This window comes from Branchiostoma lanceolatum, chromosome 13 (genome assembly GCF_035083965.1).
Source record: "Branchiostoma lanceolatum isolate klBraLanc5 chromosome 13, klBraLanc5.hap2, whole genome shotgun sequence".
NCBI lineage: Eukaryota > Metazoa > Chordata > Leptocardii > Amphioxiformes > Branchiostomatidae > Branchiostoma > Branchiostoma lanceolatum.
In genome coordinates this window covers 12,297,689-12,311,851 of record NC_089734.1, presented here as the reverse complement: position 1 = coordinate 12,311,851, position 14,163 = coordinate 12,297,689, and the positions used below count along the sequence as shown (strand labels likewise).

The following is a 14,163-nucleotide window of genomic DNA, read 5'->3' as shown; positions in this document are numbered from 1 at the left end:
AGATGCTGATAAATCCTTCTTAAGATTCACACTGTCTTACCTTTGTGGTATTTCTTCAAGCCTACATCTCAAGCATATTTTCTAGTTCTGTGCACCAAACTAAATACTGTAAATCTTGTTTCTTTCACTGTAACTTTTATTTATGTTCCCTGTTTTCACAGTCACCTCTGTACAGTGAACTTATCATCAATGTGAAAAAACCTGTTGTAATCATTTATGATTCCTTCACACATCCAATCTGTAAATCACTTGCCGCCACCGTGGAGTTAAAGTTCAATGAAAATGTCCATTTTCCTTACACCATGAAATTTTGCTACCGTGAAGTTAAAGTGAGTTTCTGTAATTGTGGAATTGCTAACAAATAATGGGTGTTTTACAGTGCATTGAATTTTGGTGGAAGCAACAATGAGTGATGCTTGTGTGTTTCTTTCTGTTACTTTTTTCAACAACGCTTCACAAAATTCCTACAAGATCATGTACTGCTAGTAGCCACATTCGGTGTGTTCTTTAAGTTTCAACCCCTTTTCTTGATTTTCATCTCAGGTAGTTTCCTTGTTTTACCTAACACATTGAACAAATTGATATTATGAAGAAATAAGTTCAACTTATTCCATGCTGATATGCATGAATACTGTTTCTAATACAAAGGAAAGGAGATGCTCTTAAAATCATTAATTTTGAATGAAAACTTTGTTAGCAGTTATGAATACTTTGTGTTTATCACTTTTCGTTGGTCAATATGAGGCTTCTTTCATTCATATCTCTTCTGTGTATGAATACTGTTTCATGCTCAAGAATGCTTCTGCTGTAGGCTCTTGCATGCATCCCTCGTAAACAACCAATTAAAACACTTAACGTTAAACTTAACATTTCCTGACGTCAACATGAGAGAGTTACCACCATGTGATTGTCTCACTTCCTAAGCACTCTGGGCGTTAAATGCCTCCATTAGGCCCCATTTTCCTTTTCTTCCAGTGAGAGTACTCAAAAACTCAAAGCTTTTTACGCAGACGTGCACAAGGCCATAGCAACAGAACTTCATGTTCCTTCCTTTGCATGACGAATATGCTTAATGTTTGGTTATCAAATCGCTCTATTTGAGCCCATTTTCTTTTTCTTTAGAATCACTCCAAGATGTGAATCGAAAGCCGCTTCAAACTCTCAAGATTCGTCATCACAGAATTTCTAAGAAAGAAAAATCATTTGGTGTCAAGGCATTGAAAGCTTTTGGTTTGTGCCTTCTCCTAAATGTGTAGAGATTTGATATTCGGAAACTCAGTCTTTTACGCATCAGCAACATTTATGACAAAAAATATTAAAGAAAATAAATCATAAACATTAAACACCTACAAGAATACAGGCTCTGCATTTTGAATCATTTTGATTCTGCAGAAAACAAACTTTAAGATGAAAATACGTGTACAACTACATTCTAGACATTAAAAAAGGCGTCATACTCTGCCTATATGTCTGAGGTCACCTGCTTTAACTTAAAATTTTTACCTACATTTGTGTAGCACATGTACTTGATTTTGATGCCAACACATTTCACCCACTATATAGAAAGCTGCATGAGGATTTATTAACACATTTATGACACGGAAGTCTACTCTGCGTACATGTAGTTTTTTAGTATATTACAGGAGGTTTAAAGGAGATCAGATGTAATACATAGCACTAGATATAATCCTGTCGTATATGCATGATTTTGTGTATCAGATTTATTTATATACATGTAAGGAGGCTTTAGAAAACCATCAATTTAACAAGTACCATTTATGACACAGAACAAGTGATCGTTAATGACTGTGCGAGCAGACCAATTTGAATTCGCTCCACTCTAACTACAATACAGCAAATACCTTGCGACTTAAACAAATCAAGGGTTGCACAATGTCTACAAAACACCAACACCAAATAAATTCATAAGCAAATTATGCCTCTTTTTAGAAATCATTTTGGTTATGGAATTTAAAACCCCTGTTGATTTGATTTGATTTGTTTTTTTTATAAAAAGCAGTATCCAGACAGGGGAAACGACTAAAAATAATTAACTTAAGGATTTGAAGAGAAGCTTGATTGGACTTTTTTTTAAATGTCATGAATGTTTGATATTTCTTGATTGGGTAGCCATTTTCGATGCTTTTTGATGTTCCCAAACTTTTCTCGAAATCTTCTGTGTCTCTACCAGAGAGACAGAAACCGGAAAAAACGTCATTTCCGACACTCCTCCAAAAATAGGGCCCTCCTACGATCATGTTGTACCCACATCGTGTCTTGCTGTGATGCTTCTTGAGTGAATCCCTCCCTCTTTGATCCAATCAAGTGTGGCAGTGTGACGTGGACTGCCCACACACAGGTAGATGGTAATTACGCTAACCCCATTAAGCCAACAGCCAATCCCCGTGCATCCCTCTAGCCCCCTGCAGCATTGAAAACCAACGGAGGCGTTGCGATGTGTATTTAAGACTGAACAACTTTCTCCGGCACAGAGCAGAGAAGACCGAGAGATGGCCGGGAGACTCCAGCAGTGCGAAGTCTGTGCATTGCTTCTACTGCTTGCTACGTTGACAGTCCTAGGTCTTCCTACCACCCAACAGAGAGTAAGTCCTTCAATGTTATTTCCTCAAAGGTACATGTTGTATTTCAAACGCTTAGGGATGTTACATGTGTCAATAAGATGATATCAAGGGGGTTAAAATCTTTTTAACCTCCTTGATGATATCTATGAGGATTTGAGTCTGTATGATCTTGTGCAACAAGCTTGTTCGTCAATTTTCACCTGTCAGATGTCCGTTTTTCTTTTCTATGTTGCCACTGAAGGTTTGACAAAGTCAAGGACTAGAATAGGCCACAAAGATTTATGATATGATAGGTACAGTAGTTACGAAATAATCTAACCATCCATTGTATGTCTGTGAAGCTAGTATATTACACCAATGGACGGTTATATCGGCTATAAAAAAGAAATACGATACAAATCAGTGTACAATTAATGGGTCATGCCTGTATACCAATTATGATAGATATTTTTTTTACCATATGTTCTTATAGAATTAGGAAATAGAAAGCAATAGTTTTAATTGTACACACATCTGCCATATCTTAAAAGAAGGGTGTGTATCTAAAAGTCAGAGACATTTCTATTTGGAGTTAGACTTCTTAGCTTCATCATCTTTGTACTTCTTGTTTCTCAGTAGTTTTCTTGACCATATCTAATAGGTGTAGTATATCTAGAGGCTGGATATTTTGCTCTTGTTATATTTGATACAGTAATACTGTACATTATCTGCATTGGAAGCAAACACAACAGAAAGGAACAATGTGTTCCATGGACTTATCTGTTAAACAGTCACTAACTGATGCTACGTGAACCTAAAAACTGTTAGTATTGGAGTCACATTTTTGGGTGACCCAATTTCCTTGAGATGCAGTTACTGTTACAGTGATAGCATCCATTCATGACAGTGTGATTTACATTACAATATGATTATTACAATGTAAATCTAATCTTGGTTTGTTGGGTTATATCATGCAGGGCTCGAAAAATACCACTCGCATGTGCAAGTTTGTGAACGTAAAATTGGGGCCGTGCACGTAATTTTAGGAAGACCCGCACTGTTGAAAGTTACCACCAGTAGAAATTTATCCTCTTTTCCTCACATAAATTTTCAAACTTAAGAAATAAAAACTTTCACAAATGCAGAATCGGTGCTCAAACAAATAACGTATACGGATTAAGCAAGCAAGATTTTGTATCCCTTGTGAACTTGTATCCAATACATTTTTATGAGTTTGGGAGACATTTAGTGGCCTTGAACCAAGCAATTTAAAAGCTGCCATCTTGGGGAATAGGGGCATCATACTACATGTACAGACATGCAGAAAGTTTGTTGTACATTTATGTAGTTTCTTTTTTATGCAAGCAATTTTTTTTCATCTGTACCAGTGCAAGTTGACACAAAAATGTATTTTGAGCCCTGATATGTCAGATACGTCCTGCAGTGCACATAACCTGGCCGAAAATTAGATTACTAAGTCAATTTACCTATCACGATCTTATTGGCTCGCATTGAAAAATCTTATTAGTGGATGAATAGACAGACATCAATGCCTTCTAATAATGTATTCTAATATCATTTTCTCAAATGGGTTTGATTTATGTCACAAATGAAGAGACCTTGTGCAACAGCAAGTGGCTTTCAAGATGTTACAAGATATCACTGCAACTACACTAGAGCTATGATGAAATTTCAAATGGCACTTTGAGTAAGAAATGAATGGCATTAGGTTTGTCAAGTTATTCTGTATAAATTATACAAAACCGATGCGGAATACCTCCAAAGCTGGTGTGTTTAGCTGGACGGTTATACCGTGTTGACGAATTCAAATTTTCAAAAAATCCAAACGGGAACCAGCCTTGACTAGGTCATTGGCAGATCTTATATACTTGTGGAGCCAGCGCATGTACATGTAATTCAGCATACATTTGTACATGTAGGACGTCACTTAAAGTGCTAGTGCCGTGCATATATATATATACTGTAAATGCATTTAAGTTTGCATGGTTTAGATTTTGCAGTAGGGAGAACATGGAGTGTTCGCTGTAGTTTTAACGTTTGAAACAATAGTAGCATCACAGTCATTGGTGGGCGAAAAGTTTTGCAGTGGTTTTAAGTTCCCGCTAAAGACTTCGCAAAAATAAAACCACCGCGAACATTTGTGCAGTTTACAGTATTCTCAGCAAGTGAAAATCAGTGAAATAAAAGGACGGGTAACGTCATAATATTCCCGAAAATGATTATACTATAATTTTGTATTTTCTTACTGCTATGCGATATTGCAGGAAATTTGACAACCACCGATGTCCATATTTGGGCAGATACAGAAATTAACCTTATTCCTTTTTCTTCGTGACCCTTAAGGTTTCCTTTAATCAAATCCACCTACCTGAAAAATTGTATTTTCTTTGCATAATTTCATCCTGTTTCTTAAGTGCCAAAGGCCATCCATGTCATCTAAGACAACAAATCCTTTGAAGCTGACGGCGTCATCTAACCCTTGTTTCATGTCCAGTATTGTATTGTACATTTGTATAGCCGGTATACACCGCTTTGGCATAACACGCTAACTTCACATGTGCAGGCCCCAAGCAATGGCAGGTTACATGTATGTGACATTCAACAACCTGTGCCTGTTACACCTAACCTTTGCAAGGATTAAAGCGAGGATGAGTGAGGATGCCCTTACTGTACTTGGTGACCATTGCATTTGTTCCACTTGAGATTACCATGATTTTTTATTCAATGAAACTTCACTAAATGCCATCCCCCATCCCCAAATATTGTAAGTTTAAGATAAAGTTTATTGATATAGCTCTGTTCCCAGAAATTGATGTAAATGAAACTGTTTTTTGTTTTTTTCAAGAACTCTAAATTAAGGGATTTGGGAAATAACACAATTCAATTGACATCAATTTCTGGGAACATATACAGTAGCTTTAGCACATTTTCGTAATAAATTCATACTTTGAGCATTTAAAAACCGTGCAAAAACGTGACATACAATGATTCCCTTAGTTTCCCGAGCCTACAAAAACCCCGGCGACGATTTTCAGTGAGTTCTCACATCACAACAATGTCATATTTTTGCATGATGGACGTCTTTATACATTGTGCTAGTGTTGTTTGAACTAATCACGTTTAGAAATGACTATTTAAAAATCTTATTTTTGCGCCCTAACGTTGCTTGGGTGCTTCCTTTAAGGTCTCATTCCTGTATTACTCCGAGTGGGTACCCTAAAAGAGTCCGTTGCCCAAAAAAATGAACGGCTGCATGTACGTGTGTCTATATCGGTGTAAAAATTCCCTTTAGCTAGCCCAGCTGATATCAAGCGTCAAACTGATGAAAGCTTGTTTGTAACGGAAGAAATTAACAGGTAAAGTTCGGCAGCTGCGCGTGAGGTCGGACGTCTACAGCCGGACATTGGCGGTAATTCGGTCGATCACTTTCAGCTGGAAAGTGCCTATCTAGGGGGTCTAGCTAAGTACCGTTTGTAATTGCCATAAAAAGGTATTGTATGCCAACTGGTAGTTGGCAATTTTTTCAAATGATCTAGGGTAGATGAGCTCAACAGAGAATGAATGACATTGGTGCATTTCCTATAGCTTCATTACGAACGCGCCCATGTAAAACACGTTTTATAACATGTAAGCCTATGGGGCGAAAAAACTCATGAATGAGACCTTAATGAACTGTACCACTGTGCCAATGGATATTTCCCAACAGCAGAACCATTGGCTCCTGGGACCCAGCCTGGGGCACGAGCCCAGCAGGGACCTAGTTGACGAACAGCTATGGGGACCAATCAGCCGCCACAACTACATCCTCCCTGTTAGAGTCACGCGGGGCTTCGGGGTAGGTACTTTCGACATTCGCTTCGCAATCTAGAAAAACCATGAGAAAAGGGAAACTAGAAATTACTGAATCCTTTGAACAAGGTATTTTTTGTTATAACAAAATTTGTGAGAATTTAAAAAAAAAAGAAGTTAAATGTTGGGCCGTGTAAAAGCATTTTCATACATTGTAAAATTTTTGTCTGGAGATTTTGAATTGGCTTGAGGGAGCAAGAAAACAAATTCAGCTCATTTTCGATTTCAGAATGCTTTCCACAGTTTTAGCAGCATATTCAAAACTCTGTACACTTGGTATTCAATTTAATGATTTATTAAAAGCTACTTCTGAAATCTGTAGCAAGAAAAGTTATCAAATAACATGTGTAAGTAAAATTTTGAGATAATTTTGTTATCCTTTCTTAGCTTTCTTTGCTTTACATTTTACTCTATGGTGTGTTGGCCAAGGGATTAACAGTCCCTGGCAAACCAAATAATTGGAAATGAAATTTTAAGATGATTTTGTTATCCTTTCTAACTTTCTTAGTTTCTTTTACACACAATCGATATGGCTTTACTATCTAATTTTACTCTATGATGTGTTGGCCAAGGGAAAACTTAACATGTCCCTGGTAGTGAAATTTTGAGATAGTTTTGTTATCCTTTCTAACTTTCTTAGTTTCTTTTACACACAATCGATATGGCTTTACCATGTAATTTTACTCTATGATGTGTTGGCCAAGGGAAGACTTAACATGTCCCTGGTAGTAAAATTTTGAGATAGTTTTGTTATCCTTTCTAACTTTCTTAGTTTCTTTTACACACAATCTATGGCTTTACCATCTAATTTTACTCTATGATGTGTTGGCCAAGGGAAAACTTAACATGTCCCTGGTAGTGAAATTTTTAGATAGTTTTGTTATCCTTTTTAACTTTCTTTGTTTCTTTTACACACAATCTATTGCTTTTTATTTTTTTTTTTATCATCTAATTTTACTCTTTGATGTATTGGCCAAGGGAAAACTTTTCAGTCCCTGGCAAACCTTCTCACGCCTTTGGGTACAGGGCCACAGCAGGGCCACCCGTAACTCCCGGCAACCATGGAACGACGCAGACGCTAACACGGACTCCGACACGACCCCCCACGAAATCCAGACGAGAGCGAATCCGTGGCAGAAGTATGGAAAGCTGTGGGTACACGGTGCGTCCAGACCAAACAAGCGAACCTCGGACAACGAAGATGGAACAAGCCCCTCGGGTGGAAGTTATCAAGATGACCTTGAAGTAGCGATAAGGTCAAACCCTTGGAATAAGTTTGCCAACATGTGGGTAAAGGGCCATGGCAAGCGGGGCGTTGACAACGACATAGACTCTGTGCTAACTCCAGCAGATCCCTCGAATTTCGATAAAAGAGGGACTGGGAATCCCTGGAATAAGTTTGCCAACATGTGGGTAAAGGGCCATGGCAAGCGGGGCGTTGACAACGACATAGACTCTGTGCTAATTCCAGCAGATCCCTCGAATTTCGATAAAAGACGGAATGGAAATCCCTGGAATGAATTTGCTAACCTGTGGGTGAAGGGCACGGGAAAGCGAGCTGCTGACACAGACAACGATTCTCGACTAGCTGAGCTTATAAACCTGTTGGCTGAGAAAAGAGGGGGAGGGAGCCCGTGGAATAGGTACGCTAACATGTGGGTTTCGGGCGCATCGCGACCACAAAATTATGATATCGCGCTCGAGGGTAGGTCAAACCCGTGGAACACCTTTTCCCAGTCTTGGGTGTCTGGGAAGGGGAAGCGTAGCCCATGGGGCAAGTTTGCCCATCTATGGGTGGAAGGTCAATCCAAGGACAAGAGGGGACAAAACCCATGGAATGATTTTGCCCATATGTGGGTTGGGGGTGCGTCGAAGCCAGGCAAGCGAGAGGATAGCGTACTAGAGGACCATGGGATTGATCTAAGAGCTAATCCGTGGAATGATTTTGCCCATATGTGGGTGGGGGGCAAGTCGAAGCCAGGAAAGCGTGAGAATGGGGAACTAGAGGACCATGACATTGATCTAAGAGCTAACCCCTGGAACGATTTTGCCCATATGTGGGTGGGGGGTAAATCAAAACTAGGCAAGCGAGAGGATAGCGAACTAGAAGAACATGAAATCAATCAAAGAGCTAATCCATGGAATGATTTTGCCCATATGTGGGTGGGGGGTAAGTCCAAGCCTGGCAAGCGAGAGGATAGCGAACTAGAGGACCATGGGATTGAACTAAGAGCTAACCCCTGGAACGATTTTGCCCATATGTGGGTGGGGGGTAAGTCAAAGCCAGGCAAGCGAGACCTAGAAGATGGAGAACTAGAGGACCATAAGATCGATCTAAGAGCTAACCCCTGGAATCAGTTTGCCCATATGTGGGTGGGGGGTAAGTCCAAGCCTGGTAAGCGGGAGGATAGCGAACTAGAGGACCATGAAATCAATCAAAGAGCTAATCCGTGGAATGATTTTGCCCATATGTGGGTGGGGGGTAAGTCAAAGCCACACAAACGAGATCTAGAGGATGGGGAACTAGAGGATCACAGTATCAATGTAAGAGCTAACCCCTGGAATGATTTTGCCCATATGTGGGTGGGGGGTAAGTCAAAGCCACACAAACGAGATCTAGAGGATGGGGAACTAGAGGATCACAGTATCAATGTAAGAGCTAACCCCTGGAATGATTTTGCCCATATGTGGGTGGGGGGTAAGTCCAAGCCTGGCAAGCGAGATCTAGAAGATGGAGCACTAGAAGACCATAAGATGGATCTAAGAGCTAACCCCTGGAATGATTTTGCCCATATGTGGGTGGGGGGTAAATCAAAGCCAGGCAAGCGAGAGGATAGCGAACTAGAGGACCATGAGATCAATCTAAGAGCTAATCCGTGGAATGATTTTGCCCATATGTGGGTGGGGGGTAAGTCAAAGCCTGGCAAGCGAGAGGATAGCCAACAAGAGGACCATGAGATCGATCTAAGAGCTAACCCCTGGAATCAGTTTGCACATATGTGGGTGGGGGGGAAGTCCAAGCCTGGCAAGCGAGAGGATAGCGAACTAGAGGACCATGAGATAGACCTAAGAGCTAACCCCTGGAATCAGTTTGCCCATATGTGGGTGGGGGGTAAGTCGAAGCCTGGAAAGAAGTCTGAAACTAGCAAGAATCAATCCGAGCAAAGCGACGGTCCTGAGAACAGTAGCCACGAAAATCAAAGTGAAGAGCTTGAGGGCAAAGATGTAGATGAAATAGCAAAGCACGGCGAGCCGCAAGTTGTTAGCAAGAAGAACAACCCTTGGAAAAACTATGGAAAAATGTGGGTGTCAGGGCAGGGGAAACGAAATACGGACGACGGCGACTCGGTTGAGGAGAGGTCATGGAACAAGCAGGCACAGTTGTGGACAAAAGGGATGAAAAAGGACCCGTCAATAGCAAGGGGAGGGAGCGAGGAGAAGGAAGGCGTTGAGACGCGTTCCGACCCCTGGGGCAAACACGCTCAGCTCTGGACGCAGGGTCAGTCCAGGCGACAGAAACGGAGCCTCGAGGTCAGTACGTAGCAGCATGTGCCGCCGGCGCGAAGTGCATGCTATCGTAGACGCATGCGGTAGAGGCAGTGGCATCAGTAGAGCATCCTATGTCCAACATAGCAAATTAGACTTTAAGTTGCATCATTTCATACAGACAAAAAGCATGTCGCACTTCAAGCTCCAGCATGGTCCAACATTATAGCAAATTACGTAGAAGCTTGGTAGCATAGTTGATAGAGTGTGCATGAAGACACTTGCAGTTCTAGAAGTAGCGGATAACATCAGCCTCTTGGTTTCATTGCTTTATAAAGATAAAGCTTGTAGACACATGTAGCACTAGAACGCCATCGTCGTTTTCTATTATTTACTGCATGCTTCAAGCATGCTACAATTGCAAGAGGCATGCAGATCACAGTTCAAATAGACTACTTAAAACATAGCCAACTAAGTTGTACAATATACGGTTGCTGAATGCAAACTTCCATCAACTTAATGTAAAAGCAACATATATATTCTGCAAATCTGTATTTTACATCTGTAAAGGATGCTGCTAAGGCAATTGTTCGGACTTATAATAATATGGGATATCTTTTTTTTTAATCCTGGATCTGAATTTGTGCCTTTTTTTATTCGCGACCAACTGAAAGAAATACAAATTGAAGTGTGAGTCGCAAGTTTTCAGTCTATGCTGTTCACAGACCAAGAAAAATATACTTGTGATTTAGACCCGATTTACACTTTTTCTGGACATACGACAACGACGTATGTACAGGGCATGAAGTAAGACTCGCTAGGCCGATTCACGCCAAAGACGTACGACTTTGTCGTAAGTCATTGTCTTACGTCCAGAAAATCTTCCGAGTGTGAATCGGGTTATCATAAATATAACAGCCTACAAGTAGTTATGCCACCTTAGCAAACCTCCTTGCAAAGTCACCTTGGAAGTGGTAATTCCACACTTTGTAATTCAATTTGTTGCATTGTTCAATACACTAAGTAAATATCATTCATGCATGATCAGTGCCCATGTTGCAAAAGTAATATGAAATTCCATCATTGTGGATTAATTTCAAGTGCAAATCATATCCTTGGCAGCATTGTTTAAAGCAGACGGTGCACTATTTTTCAAAATACATTGAAGTAAGAGAAAAATCTGATACCACTTAGTTCCAAGTCAGACATGGCAAATTAGATCATTGGTTGCATTCTTTGCTACAAAGAGTGCATGCTCTCCTGAGCTAATGGTGTAGAAATAAATGTAAAATCCCATGTCCAACATAGCAAATGGTATCCTTACATGTTATCTGTATCTGTATCTATATAGCCAGTACAACCGCCATTAGGCGTAACACACCAGCTTCGCAGTTACATTAGTACCTTCGCAGTTAGTTATGATACTAGGACTAGTAGTAGGAGGCAAGAAAGTACATACAGATCCCAAAGAGAACCTGTTTCTGTCATTAACTATTTCATAAAGCTGGTACAAGTATCTAAAATAACATGTGCTTCTATATATATATATATATAACAACTCAAAAAATTCTAGACAATGTTATTTTTTTTGCTACATAACTCAAGTGTAAAAAGCTTAAGATTGATTCCTTGTTTTTATTCACTTCAACGGTCAATTGTTTCTACAACAGTCATTTTAGTAACATAAAGTGACAATACATTTGCATGATGGAAGAACAGTGACCATTATAACTGTCACTGTTTTTAAACGTGCCATGTCCTTGGTGCTGAACTGTTGTCAACACAAAAGAGCCTGCTGGATACTGTACAATAAAGTCTTTCTGCTCTGTGGTTAGAATTGGCTGACTGACTTTAAAAGCTATTTCCCAAGTCTCAAATGAAATAACCACCTATTACTAAGCATTTCACGCACCTCAACATTTCAAATTACTTTCTTTTGCAATCAGGCAAAAGCAATAAAATCAGTTACAGTTGAAACAATTGTTACAGCAGTAACACAATGTAAGACAGCACAAAAGTCATGTCCCAGTGTGATGAATTTGGGGTGAGTGAACGTAAAACCAACCAGTAACATTGACACTTTAAAGTATTAAGAAGGATGCTTTCCTGTCTTATTTGTAGAACCGAGGAAATCAGGAAAAAATAAGATTATTTGCAGTTGAAACATCCGTAGTAACACAATACAAGACAGCATATTTTCCAGTGTTTGCGGTGAGAGGTTGTAGCAGACCTAAAACCACCGCATATTTTTACGATTTACAGTGTTGGGATTCCTCTATTTTTTCCAGAGCCGAGGACCCAGACGGCCATGGACCACGTGGACGAAGTTGTGGATCGGTGGAACAGGAAAGGGAGAGCGCGTCGCTCGAAGTGTCCGAGAAGACAGGAGGACAGGTGATGACTTCGGCTTCTGACAAAAGCACAGGTGAGAAACTAGGAGCATCTTAAAGGCCCTTCTTGCAAGATTTTTTAATGAGCCGTGGCAAAGTCGCATTGCATTTAGACTACTGCTAGCTACTTGAAAAAGCAATATGCTTCACCTAAATTGAGGATGACTGCTTTAGATTTTTTAAAGAAAATCTGAACATTTCCAATTGAAAAATATTCTTCAATTTTACACTGTTGAAAGCTGGAAGGTGCAGTAAGATGGTTTTATGTCTCAACGGTCAGATTGTCTGTGAGAAAAATCTTGACCGACTCTTTACCTTCATACAATATGTTAATGGTCAATTGGACCTTATCTAAAGAAATACTACTGTCACATTTCCAAACTGCTAGTTACTTTACAATTCATTTCTTACTACCTTGAAATATGACAGTGGCATAATACAGGTTTTGATTTTGCACACTACAAATATCATACCACATGGTTTTCACTGGCAGATAAAAAAAGATCTTTGGGTTTATCAAGTATTCAAAAGATGCTCTAACTTGTTTTCCAGATGACTGGACCAGATGACAACAGATGACCTGTGATGTAATGGAGAAAAGGATGACTGCAAATAACCCCCAGACCAAAGGAGATTCCCCTGAATCGAATACATTCCTAATATGTACAAAAAGACTATTTTCAAAACTATATCAGAGGCAAGCTCATGTACGTAAGGATCCTGTGCTTCAGAGGAAAGTTTCCTGGCCTTGAACGGGGAACGAGAAAAGCACAAAGACGTACAAGTCGTTGTAAGACTTTGCCTAGAAGTGAATGATGGAAAAAACTACAAACATGCCAGATGCAAAATCTGCAGGGAAAATAGGAAATAAACACTCACAAGAAGTTTTAAAGAATCTTATGCTTTTTTGTCTTTTTTTCAAACTGTGTTATTGATACATTTGTTCCAACTACATGAAGCAGTATGCTACCATTTATATGGGGTTGAAAGTATGAAATATTGGCTAAAATATGATAGGAGAAGCCTTTGATACTATAAATCGGCAAATCTTAATGCTTAAGAACTAAGACTTATAAAACTAGTGTCAATGCCACAGTGGCTTAATTCCAAATATTTTAAGAATTTTTGTGTGTTTTTAAGAACAAAATTTATGCTAGAGGCCACCTCCAATTTGTACAAAGAGTAGATTAGTACACCACTGTGTATACTGTGGCCTAAAACCTGTGACCTACAAATGTACTTGTCTTATATTTTAACTTCCCCCGGTAGTTTATACCTAGTACTCTTTCAGCTAGCAAAATCCCCGTGGTGCAAGCAGTAACGCAAACCTTGTGCTTTGCCATCTGGATCAAATTCCGTGGATCCTGGGGCCCGAGTTCAATCCTAGGGTCAGCTCAGCTCAGACATGTGGTGATGTAAAGCCGGCGGCCCTGTGTATGAGGGAGCTTCAGGCATTGGCCTCAAGCGTCAAACCTCTGCATGTAAAAGAACCCGACACACTTATCGAGAAGAGTAGGGGTGACCCGGTGTGCTTGGCCAAAAAACGTGAGCCGTGGCAAAGTGGCATTGCACCACCACTAGCTACTTGAAAAAGCATCATGCTTCACCTCAATTGAGGATGACTGCTTTACCTAAGGGTAAATACTGACAAAAACATGATGTACGTTTTCCAGCACTGTCCCTTGAGGCTAATTATCAGTAATGATTGCTGCTCTTCTAATGAAGTCTGGGAAAAGAAAGCGACTAGACTAGGTGCTAATGAGCATGATGATTACTTGCATCCTAAGGAGGACCCATGGGAATATCAGGTCAGTCAAAAATCTTTCCTTAGTCCCCAGATCTCTTTACTTTAGCCT

The 14,163-nt window shown here is 39.9% G+C and overlaps 3 protein-coding genes across 3 annotated transcripts in view; 2 read left to right on the top strand and 1 right to left on the bottom strand.

Moving 5' to 3' along the window:
* LOC136447286 (succinate--hydroxymethylglutarate CoA-transferase-like) overlaps positions 1–14,163 on the bottom strand; it is a 51,603-nt gene that overhangs the window by 24,671 nt on the left and 12,769 nt on the right. The window lies entirely within an intron of this gene.
* On the top strand, positions 2,229–9,202 carry LOC136447016 (uncharacterized). The gene is made up of 4 exons (XM_066445684.1): positions 2,229–2,603; positions 6,289–6,417; positions 7,458–8,975; positions 9,197–9,202. The coding sequence occupies exons 1-4, from the start codon at positions 2,511–2,513 to the stop codon at positions 9,200–9,202; spliced, it is 1,746 nt and encodes a 581-aa protein (XP_066301781.1). The 5' UTR covers positions 2,229–2,510.
* On the top strand, positions 9,190–13,202 carry LOC136447439 (ABC transporter F family member 4-like). The gene is made up of 3 exons (XM_066446352.1): positions 9,190–9,962; positions 12,206–12,342; positions 12,860–13,202. Exons 1-2 carry the CDS (start codon positions 9,225–9,227, stop codon positions 12,329–12,331), a joined length of 864 nt encoding a protein of 287 aa, XP_066302449.1. The 5' UTR covers positions 9,190–9,224; the 3' UTR covers positions 12,332–12,342; positions 12,860–13,202.

Coding starts and splice junctions, on each gene's coding strand:
- LOC136447439 (XM_066446352.1), top strand. CDS start 9,225: ATGTGGGTGGGGGGTAAATCAAAGCCAGGCAAGCGAGAGGATAGCGAA. Junction 9,963..12,205: donor GACAGAAACGGAGCCTCGAG/GTCAGTACGTAG, acceptor TATTTTTTCCAG/AGCCGAGGACCCAGACGGCC.
- LOC136447016 (XM_066445684.1), top strand. CDS start 2,511: ATGGCCGGGAGACTCCAGCAGTGCGAAGTCTGTGCATTGCTTCTACTG. Junction 2,604..6,288: donor TTCCTACCACCCAACAGAGA/GTAAGTCCTTCA, acceptor ATTTCCCAACAG/CAGAACCATTGGCTCCTGGG. Junction 6,418..7,457: donor GAGTCACGCGGGGCTTCGGG/GTAGGTACTTTC, acceptor CTTTGGGTACAG/GGCCACAGCAGGGCCACCCG.